Below are 12,097 nucleotides of genomic sequence, written 5' to 3' on the forward strand. Positions count from 1 at the left end.
ACTATTATCAGGTGTACAGTCATTTTGTTCTAGATTATGAACTGGTGTGTCTGGCACTGAGCGGCAGAATTTAGCAAAATGTTTCAATTTGTTACAGCGCCTGCAGCGTTTCCCTTGTGCTGGGCACAGTTTCATGCCACCTTTATGGCGGCTGCCTGCACAATTGAAGCAGTGTGCATTGGATGTAGTCTCAGTCAGCTTGTGTACATGAACCGGGACTTCACTCCCTCCTGAAGGGGGCAGCATATTCCTGGCCTCCAGCAAAGCCATTTCCATTTGGCACCCCAGCTCCACAGCTTTTTGTAAAGTAAGTGTATCTGGTTCCATAAGCAATAAGTTGGTCTCGAATCATTTCATCTTGCAAGGGACCAAATTTGCAGTGGACTGCTAGCCGCCTCAGCTCTGCAACATAGTGACGTATAAGTTCCCCTTCAGCCTGACAGTGCCTGCGAAACTGAACTCTGGACACTAAAGCATTTGGGGCAGGTTTAAAGTAATTCTCCAGAGCCTGTACTGTGCCAGTGTATGAGGAATCTGCTCCCAGAGTTGTGAAATTGTGGTATGCTTCAGAGCCTAGGGAGTGAAGTAACAGGGCCCTTTTCCTCTCAGGGGAGGTCTCATCCAGGCCAGATGCCAGTAAATAGATTGAAAACTGTTCATACCAGAGATCCCAAGACACTGCAGGCTCTCCTGGTGCTGCAGAAACTTTTCAGGGGGATGCACAGATGGTTCAGATGTCCTTGTCGCCATTGTTATATCCCAGTAATGCAGACAGGCTGTTATCAGTTCACCATCTTTATTTCACACACACAGAGAGACTAGCTTCCCAGTCTCCTCCCACTATTCCCAAGGCTGCAGCTTTCTAACATCCTTCAAAGGTAATTAACTTTATAAAACTTAACACAGCTTATGCAAATACACAACAGGAGCCTAACAGATCCTATAAGTCCCTACACTTGTTTTGTCGATTAATAGTCACTGTTATTCAGAGAGCTGCAGCAGATCCTAGATGGCTGTGCTCTGCAGAGGTAGTGGGAGAAAGGAAATCCTCAAGATAGAGGAGGAGAGAAAAAAAAAGGCCTGAGGTGAAAGGTGGCTGAGAGCTGCTGGAGATTTCTGTGAAAGGCCATTGTGTGTGCATGATTTAAGGGAGGTAACAGAGATCCTACTGCACAGTTTAAGAAGCAGACTGAAATCCAGTCAGAGCCATTCCAAGCCTCCAGCGCAGTAATGATAGTTTGGAAGTGAGACCTGCAGCCTGCAAGCAAGTTTATTAGTATCAGACTTCCCTGCCTCACATCTCAGTAGTAAGTGTGCTGCAGTACTGAGATACAGGTAACAAATAGTTCATTTGAGCAAAAGCAACTCAAGGATTGACTGTATAGTATAGTTCTGCTCAGACAGACTCAGGAAGGAGGAACATTCTGTGCCATTTGCTACCAAGCCACTGTGGGATTATTATTGCGGACCAATACAAAGTGGAGTACAAAGTCAAGGATAACTATATTTAAAGTGACAGTACACATTTAAATCTAATATACAAAGCTCAGTGATCCTGGAAGTGAACCTTTCTTTAAGGGCCCCAATGTTGCCGGCTTTTAGGACCTTAGGGGAGCTCCCAAATATCCATATATTACATGTCAAATGCTTAGTTACCAAATACTAGTGTGGATTTAACTGATATAAATTGTATTGCATTGCATGTTATTTTTGACCATCTCTATTTCAACATTTAATTACCAATTCATTTCAGCCCAGTTCCTGTATAATAAATCTGGGTTCACTTTTGGCTTGTGTTGGTATTTACTGAGAATCTTTGTCACCACAATCATATCACTAGTATATCAAGTCATACCCTTGGGTAGGCTACATTTGCATGTTCAGTGCTACCTGCGTTCAGCATGGGGTGTTCATGGGGTGATGCTTTGAGGGGCACATAGGAATATTCTATTCTGCTCTTACTTGGAGGTTACTCAGACATAAATGATGGGCAGACAGTATGCCGAAGTATGCATTATTTAACAGTGGCAGGTAGCAAGGCAGAACAAAGCCAGGCTGCTTAACAATACATATCTATCAGAGGGATTAAAGGACATTGTGTGCATTAGTTTCCAAGTTTGTATAAAAAATTCTATTTATTCTTGATGGATGATTTTTTTAGGAAATCTTCTGCAGCAACTGTATTCATATTGCCAAACCATATAGCAAAATTGCTATCTTGCATACTCAGTATGCCCTAATAATAGATTGCAAAATATGGCAGATTCACCCAAATAAATCCACTTCCAGTGCCAACTCCTTCACCCACTTAGAGATCCCTCCCGTGGGTTGAGGTAGATACACTCATATTGGATATGACAGTAACACAAAGCTGTTGTTAGAACTGCCTATAGTATAGGATGTACTGTGCCTCAGGAACAACTCAGCCGATGTATGCAACATTGTGAGGATATGTTATATATATATTCCATTAGCAACAAATCACAATATTGTGAGGTTGAGTGGAAAATCACATAAGTATTTGTCCATCAATTATCTTTCATCCAGCTACAATAAGTAAAATAATCTTTCTGGATGATGGTGTCTTTCTATGTGGTTAATCATTCGACTGATAAACGATTAGACCTAAAATTATATGCTGAATTGTTTCTCTATCATGTAGTCTACTGCTCTATATGGCAGTCATGCAATTCTCTATGAATTATGTTTGATCAAACATATATGTGATCAGAATCTAAATTAACCAAGTTACCATTGATATTAATCATGTCTCAAACTGAGTTAATGCGCTGGATAGGATACCCCTCAGACTATGCGCACATGACACGGATCTCGCACTTGGGTGACCCATTGTATTATACCCACACGTATAAGACGTAATCCAACGGTAATACCCTTTGTAACATGAAGCCTTTCATGCACACGTAAATATGATACCCCACAGTTGCCATGGAGACAGGCTGATACCGGCAAGTTCCCAGTTTGGGATGTCTTGTGCTCTGATTGGTAGATTCAAATTATTACCGTTAGTTGCTTACGGATAGCGACGGAACTCGCTGTGAGTGAAGGGGTTGGAGGTTCGATTGATCCGATGGTCAGTGTTACATACATTGGCTGAGTTGTGCCTGAGGCACAGAACATCCTATACTATAGGCAGTTCTAACAACAGCTTTGCGTCACCGTCATATCCAATATGAGTGTATCTACCTGAATCCAAGGGAGGGACCTCTAAGTGGGTGAAGGGGTTGGCAAGATGGCAATTTTGCTATATGGTTTGGCAATATGAATACAACATAGCCGCACAATTTAGAACCAATCGAACTTACAAGAACTACCTTTGTCAATCCACCTTCCTGTTACTAACCTATTTTTTAACTTATATACACTGAACATTGTTTTAATGTTCTATTAAAAGTTACATTTTATTTAATTTACACATTTGCTTTCGGATGAATGGATGGGAGGGTGCAGCTATATGGGTCAGTTCTTTTTCTTCTCTGGTACATTCTAATATACACTTGACCCTGCACACCATTCTCTTTGCTTGATGGTTGGTGCTCCGTAACCTCTTATTGTTACATACCTGTATTCAATTATAATACTGTGGTATTTATTTAAAACAAATTTCCCACCATGAGCAATACCACTTTTTCTTTGCACATTGGTGTTTTTCTCTAACTTTCCCTTTTTATAACACTTCAACTAAGCCTGGCAAACTGCTGCCTTTGATTTCATACAGTCAGGAAAAAAACAGTGGAACACACATACCAATTATCACAGAGTTAGGTAAGAAGAAGATCCTCTTCTTTCTTTACCTTATTGCCACTGTGGTTTTATTGCTGACCAGTGAAGAGGAGCAACTGGGAAACAACATGGCCAATTATTTGTAGTATGAAATGAAAAACACAGATCAGCTTAAAGGGATACTGTCATGGGAAAAAAAATTTTTTCAAAATGAATCAGTTAATAGTGCTGCTCCAGCAGAATTCTGCACTGAAATCCATTTCTCAAAAGAGCAAACAGATTTTTTTTATATTCAATTTTGAAATCTGACATGGGGCTAGACATATTGTCAATTTCCCAGCTGCCCCAAGTCATGTGACTTTGCTCTGATAAACTTCAATCACTCTTTACTGCTGTACTGCAAGTTGGAGTGATATCCACCCCCTCCCTTTTCCCCCCAGCAGCCAACAAAAGAACAATGGGAAGGTAACCAGATAGCAGCTCCTTAACACAAGATAACAGCTGCCTGGTAGATCTAAGAACAACACTCAATAGTAAAAACCCATGTCCCACTGAGACACATTCAGTTACATTGAAAAGGAAAAACAGCAGCCTGCCGAAAGCATTTCTCTCCTAAAGTGCAGGCACAAGTCACATGACCAGGGGCAGCTGGGAAATTGACAAAATGTCTAGCCCCATGTCAGATTTCAAAATTGAATATAAAAAAATCTGTTTGCTACATGTTTTCTTCCTCCTATTCTTTGTATGAACCCTGTGGCATACCTAACTAGTCCCTTGAACAAAATCAATTTAAAAATGTACCGGGTACTGGGAGGTTGATAGATTTAATTGCATATACATCCACATATCTTGGTCTGGTTGTATCCCTGATTTGCATATGTTGTTTTATTTTGTGTTTTAAGTGCTTTTCTTTGGGTTTTTCTGTATTTTTTGTTATTTATTTTGGCTGAAAAGTGGCAGAGAAACACTACCCTCAGCATTATCTTGCAAGTGCTATTGTTTGGACTGTAGTTGATGTGGCTGTTTATGTGTGTGTGGCTCTGGATTTTGTAAATGAACCTGGTTTGCGGCTTATGTAATGATTTTCCGTTCTTGGTTCTCATGCCAACATCAGTGCAACTTTGATCATTCTGACCTCTGATACAGTATCTTCTTTTATAGAATGTTGATCCTTAAATGCTCCTAGCTCCCGTTTGTCTGTCAGTTTGATTGGCTGTTCAGACAAGAGAGACGTAATTCAAAAGACAAAACCCGAGGCTCCACATGCCTTCCAGCCTTTTCATTGTGTTTGTTTATTATATCTTACTTCTCTGGAGTGGTGATCAAGCTTTTGGGTTATTGAAAACCAGATAAATCCTTATTTTCTCATGGCCAGTGGGATATTCAGAGAAATCTTTGTTAGAAAGAAACACACATACAGAGAGAAGATAAGAACCATAATGCCCACCTAGTTTCACATTTGTCTGTTTCTAAAATCCTTGACATGTTTGAGTTTTTGTCTGTTTCATATGTACGAAACCCTATTGTCTATCAAAGGTATTATTTTCTTTTAGAAAAAAAACAGAGATCTACAATATGTGAAGTGCCTGTTAAATGGTTTTTATACTGAGAAAACTGTTTACTGTTAGCAAAGAGCTTAACCTTAAAATATTTAATTGTATTTAATTTCTAATTAAATAGTGAGACTTACTTCATCCCTGTGCTTAAAACATGCACTCTTTATGATTACCTACCTTCCAACCCCAGCCTCAGAGTGCCTTCCATACCACTCTATGAAAAGCTGTAGTTCAGCCTATATTTCAGTCTTTTACTTTGTGGAACCTTGTCTTAGCTGGTGCAATAAATGTTTCTCCATGCGTATGCATTATTTGTCAAATACAGTAAGCATAGTGTTAGACCTACCACTAGCATGTTAATTTGAAGCCTTTTTTACATTTGTCTGTTTTTAAATTTGTTTGATGCAGCTTTTAGGCAAAACGTAAGCTTTGCTAATTTATTGTCTTAATTTTATTTGCATTAAAAGTTATCAAATGCAATATGTCGCTGGAATACGGGCAGCTTAGTCTAAATTAGGCGTTAGGTATCAGATTTTAGGCATAAACAGTGTGGGTGATAACATATTTTCTTTGCACAACATTTGGGCAAAATGTATGAAAGGCTGAACAGACAACATGCAAAGTTAACTTTTACAGGACTTTGGAATTCTCTTGACAGGTTATGGGGATAATGGTATGTTCACCCTTTGTAACATCAGTATTTTGTTTTGACTAGACAGTTTGATCCCAAGCATCGGTTGCTACATTTGAGAGCCATCATCTTCTAATGTTTGTTTATGGATAAAGTTAAGATTTCCCTAAACCCATTTGAAATCAGTAATTTATGCCTGGAAAAGGTTGGCTATCTTGTTGTTTTCTTTTTTTAGGAATATGATCGCTAGACTTAAGTTACAACATTCTTCAAGTAACACTTGGGGCATATTTATCAAGGGTCGAAATTCAAATTTGAAAAACGTCAACATTTGAATTCAAAAAGACCAAACGAAATTAAGTCGGTTTTTTTTTTAACCGAATATTTCAGTTTTTGACCAAATAGGTCGTATTCGACAAAATTCGAATTGTACAATTCGAAGTAATAGCGCATTCGATCAAATTCGAATCAAAGTTTTCCCCAGAAAAAACGTTGATCTTTCAAAGTCCACCAATTAACTCCAAATAGGTTCTTGGAGGTCCCCCATAGGCTAAAACAGCAATTCTGCAGGTTTTAGATGGCGAATGGTCGAAGTCGAAATTTTAAAGAGACAGTAGATGATAAATTTCTATATTTGAATTTTTTTCAAATTCGATTAGAAAAAAATCCAAAATTATTTTTTAAATATGTTAATAGTAAAAAAATGAAGCAGGAATGGGTGGGACCCTTACTATCAGAGGGTGGTCAGCTGGTTGATGAAAACAAAATAAAAGCACAGATTCTGAACTCATATTTTTCATCTGTCTACACAAATGAGGAACCAGTAAGTGAAGGTTTCCTTTTTAAAAGTCCCAATTCTAGTAATACAACTAATGATGCAAGGTTCACACATGAGGAAAATCAAAAGAGACTAGAACATGTTAAGATTAACAAAGGTCTGGGCCCAAATGGTATTCATCCCAGGGTACTTAGCGAGCTTAGCTCTGTGATTGCCAAACATCTTTACTTAATTTTTCAGGATTCATTGAGATCTGGCATAGTGCCGGGAGACTGGTGAATTGCTAATGTGGTGCCTCTATTCAAAAAAGGATCCCGTTCTCAGCCTCAAACATATAGGCCAGTTAGTTAGTTATAATAATAGATAGTTAATGACGTCAGTGGTAGGAAAGCTTTTCGAAGGGTTAATAAAGGATAAGATACTGAACTTCATAGCAAATCATAATACTATGAGTTTGTGCCAGCATGGTTTTAGATCTTGCCAGACTAACTTAATTTCTTTTTATGAGAAGGTAAGTAGAGACCTCGATTCTGGGATTGCAGTGGATGTGATTTACTTGATACAGTGCCAAACAAAAGGTTACTGGTTAAATTAAGGAATGTTCGCCTGGAACATAGTATTTGTACCTGGATAGAGAACTGGCTAAAAGATAGACTACAAAGAGTGGTGGTAAATGGAACATTTTCTAATTGAACAAGTGTTGTTAGTGGAGTACCGCAGGGCTCAGTACTAGGTCCCTTGCTTTTCAACTTGTTTATTAATGACCTGGAGGTGGGCATTGAAAGTACTGTTTCTATTTTTGCAGATGATACTAAATTGTGCAGAACTATAGGTTCCATGCAGGATGCTGCCACTTTGCTAAGGGAGTTGTCTAAGTTGGAAAACTGGGCAGCAAACTGGAAAATGAGGTTCAATGTTGATAAATGCAAGGTTATGCACTTTGGAAAAATAATATAAATGCAAGTTATATACTAAATGGCAGTGTGTTGGGAGTTTACTTAAATGAGAAGGATCTAGGGGTTTTTGTAGATAACAAGTTGTCTAATTCTGGGCAGTGCCATTCTGTATCCAAAAGGATGTGAGGATCTCCAAAATAAAGAAACAAATGTAAAAAGTAGAAAAATTTATTAGGACATGAAGACCTAACGCGTTTCGTGCCTGTTGGGGCACTTACTCATAGGCTAAATGGCACACCCCTGTACACATGTTATATAAGGGCTGTGACCAATCACAAAACTACAAACACATGTTACCACTCCATACAATTAGTGAAGTTCCACCTAGTGGTTAAAACAATAAAGAACAGACCTTTATTAAAAGAGATGTTTAGTGAGATATATATAATTTAAGAATAAAATGTTGAAAGAGGAACGATAATTACTCAAAAAAAAAAAAGTCAATAATCATTCCTCTTTGAACATTTTATTCTTAAATTATATATATCTCACTAAACATCTCTTTTAATAAAGGTCTGTTCTTTATTGTAGGCTAGCCTGTATGCTATATATGCATCAAATACACTTGATATAATATATGTGTATATACGAAAGGTATAAAATACATACTGAGGAAACCTTATCAAATTGTACTTTGTATTGTAAATTTTAACTCTTTTGGCTTTATTATTTTTTCTTCTAGATAACTTTATTTGTAATTACTTTATTATTTTTTCATTTATTTTTTCATTGTTTCATTTATACACATATTTTCTTTTTTTTTTTTTTTTTGTTATTTTTGTTCATTGTTTGCTTTTTTTGAGGTGTATCTTTTTGTAACTTTGTGCATGTATGCAACATTTAAAGTTTTAACCACTAGGTGGGACTTCACTAATTGTATGGAGTGGTAACATGTGTTTGTAGTTTTGTGATTGGTCACAGCCCCTATATAACATGTGTACAGGGGTGTGCCATTTAGCCTATGAGTAAGTGCCCCAACAGGCACGAAACGCGCTAGGTCTTCATGTCCTAATACATTTTTCTACTTTTTACATTTGTTTCTTTATTTTTGGAGATCCTCACATCCTTTTGGATACAGTGTTTTTGGTCTTTGCACCTTGGGACTGAGGTCAACTGTGAGTGTATTCTCCTTTTTATTTCTATCATATTTTTGTATTTTCATTCAATACTTATTTGTTGAGTGGTACCATAGATATTTGCTGTAATGTGGCAGTAGCACATAAGTATTTTCAGTGTCATTCTGTGGCTACTAAAGCAAATAAAGTTGTATCTTGCATAAAAAAGGGCATTAACTCAAGGGATGAAAACATAATTATGCCTCTTTATAGGTCCCTGGTGAGGCCTCATCTGGAGTATGTAGTGCAGTTTTGGACTCCGGTCCTTAAGAGGGATATAAATGAGCTGGAGAGAGTGCAGAGACGTGCTACTAAATTGGTTAGAGGGATGGAAGACTTAAATTATGAGGGTAGACTGTCAAGGTTGGGGTTGTTTTCTCTGGAAAAAAGGCGAGGGGACATGATTACACTTTACAAGTACATTAGAGGACATTTTAGACAAATAGCAGGGGACCTCTTTACCCATAAAGTGGATCACCGTACCAGAGGCCACCCCTTTAGACTAGAAGAAAAGAACTTTCATTTGAAGCAACGTAGGGGGTTCTTCACAGTCAGGACAGTGAGGTTGTGGAATGCACTGCCGGGTGATGTTGTGATGGCTGATTCAGTTAATGCCTTTAAGAATGGCTTGGATGATTTTTTGGAAAGACATAATATCAAAGGCTATTGTGATACTAAGCTCTATAGTTAGTATAGGTATGGGTATATAGAATTTATGTGAAAGTAGTGAGGGGTGTGTGTATGGATGCTGGGTTTTCATTTGGAGGGGTTGAACTTGATTGACTTTGTCTTTTTTCAACCCAATTTAATTTAACTATGAATTTGGACTATTCCCAAGTCGAAGTACACAAAAAATAGCTTTAAATTAAATTTTTTTTTCATCTGAAAATTCACCTCGACCTTTGATAAATCTGCCCCTTCACATTTGCTTGTGCAAAAATGAGTTGAGTAAGGTTAATAAGAAAACAGTTTTGCTATTTGTATCTTTCATGTTCCGAAATCTATATTCTATATGATTGTATTTCTGTATAAATATTCCAGATTGTTGCTAATGAAGTGAATAATGAGTTTAGCATAACGATACGTTATAAGGATATGTTTAAAGACTGTTATGTTTAAAGTAAGCGCTAGACAAAAGTTATATGGTCTTACTGCAAATAATTCCTTTCATTCTATGATTTCTAGTGAACGACTCAAATGTTCAGTTCTTGGACCAGGATGATGATGATGACCCAGATACAGAGTTATACTTGACTCAGCCCTTTGCCTGTGGGACAGCATTTGCTGTCAGTGTGTTGGACTCCCTCATGAGTGCAGTAAGTACTTTGAAGTATATCTGTTTAAAAGTCAATGAGTTTTTATCACTGGATGTTGAAAGGTGGGTAAATAATTTTTATGAATCCACATTAAAAGTGTTTAATGTGTTTCCAAACAGCTACAGTATACCATATACATCTTATCATCAGAAGAAGTAGATAAAAATAATCCCTTTGCCCTCATTTTACTAATCTTTTCTAATATTATAGGGCTATTGTTCTTTCATACAGATCCTTTAATTTAGCTGCCTTTATACAGTATATTTCACAGTACATGTGTCAAATATATAGAATTTGCTATGTTTTCATAACAGGTAACCTGTGTCAATTGTTCAACTTGTGTTAAATATACTTGATAGATTGCAGCCTTTTATGGCTTCATCCAGGGGTACAAAACATTACCAAAACTATGAGAATGTGCCTTTATTCAAAAAGCTAGCTACTAGGTCTCCATTTATTTTTATATCTTAGAGTGCTGACATCTCTGCTTTACAGAGATTATACAGTGGCGCTTACAACCTAAAATCCTTATGACATTCGTATGATACTAGGGGTCAATTTTATCAGGAGCCACTTAACCTGCCTGTAAGGTTTTGGAGTGTGGGAGAAAACCCACGTGGACACAGGTTTTCATATGAAAATTTTATTTGGTGCATTGTCCATCATGATTACAGGGAAGATTTACGCTACTACTACTGCTACTACTACTACTAGCATTTACTGGCCACTTATTTGAAAACAAACACAACTGGTTTCTCTGTATTAGACTGTAATGTAAAACAACAGATGAACTTAAAACATAGTAACGTAATAATTTAATTTAAAAAAGACATCCATCCATAAAATTCAACATTGTGATCTAAATAAAACCAAACCTTTCTAAAAACAATTAAATGAATCTGTCTGTTCAACCATGTCAGAGAGCGAATTCCATAACTTTACACCTCTCTGTCAAAAACATTTTTTTGGATATTAAAACCGATAAAATTAAATAAATGTTTCATGTTAGCTCTTCAAGACACTTTACAACAAATCTACTGTAGTAAAATCATTGTATAGTTACTCTCTATAGCAACTATAGTGTTATGATCCACACTGATCTGACTGCTTGTGACCAAAAATTCTTAAAGCTTGTTTTCAATATAAATCTAGTATAAAAGTATACTAGTGCATAAACTCAGGTTTTACTCTGTCACAAGACATTTCACTTCTTACACACACAGCTGTCACATAAACCAGAAAGCAGGGTGTTTTGTGCATAAAGCAGGTGTGATGCATGTATTAATAATAGGGCTAATGTATCTTCTGATTAAACAATATGATAGCAGAGTACTTTGCTATGTTTATTTGCCTAACTCTAATGAAGCCATCATCAGCATGCTATGGCATTATATTTAAAAAAAAACATTTGTTGCCTGTCACACAGATGCTGTGCTGATGTTAAAGAACAGGAATCTATAAGAAGAGACCCCACGAACCATATACCCTAGAGTTTTTTAAAAGGGCACCAGCCCGGCTGGCTTATGCTTAATTGATCTGTGTTGCTGTCAAGACTAGCTACAATAGAGTTTATAGGCACCCTGGACCTGAGTCAGCAATGTATAATCTGCTGTGACATTTGCAGCATAAAGTTTTGCTCAAAAATCAATCATTGTCATGTCTGAAAAGGCAATGAAGCTTTCACTGCACCCAGGATCCTACAATTATTAGAAATTGCATTAGCACTGCCTTTGTTTGTAGTAGAAGAAAGGGTTCCAATTTTTGTACTCTAATATGATTTTTGCACTCAAAATGGACACAGGTAAACCCAAAAAAATGCACATTTTATAAAACGTGGCCTAATGTTCATTGCAGTACACTTACCCAGATGCTGTGGCATAATTTATATTGAATTGTTTTTTAGCAATTCTTTGTACACAGAAGCATCACAAGGCATACCATTTAAATAAGCTCATATCTGTACAATGCCCACCATACTAAATTACAAATAACTACACAAGT

At 37.1% G+C, this 12,097-nt stretch overlaps 1 protein-coding gene across 17 annotated transcripts in view; it reads left to right on the forward strand.

Moving 5' to 3' along the window:
* Positions 1 to 12,097, forward strand: part of kcnma1.L (potassium calcium-activated channel subfamily M alpha 1 L homeolog) — a 673,250-nt gene that overhangs the window by 514,551 nt on the left and 146,602 nt on the right. For all 17 annotated transcript variants that reach the window (XM_041568337.1, XM_041568334.1, XM_018240308.2 and 14 more), the window contains 1 exon segment: positions 9,966 to 10,096. In XM_041568337.1, the coding sequence (XP_041424271.1) occupies positions 9,966 to 10,096 (131 nt within the window).

Source organism: Xenopus laevis, chromosome 7L (assembly GCF_017654675.1).
Source record: "Xenopus laevis strain J_2021 chromosome 7L, Xenopus_laevis_v10.1, whole genome shotgun sequence".
Lineage (NCBI taxonomy): Eukaryota > Metazoa > Chordata > Amphibia > Anura > Pipidae > Xenopus > Xenopus laevis.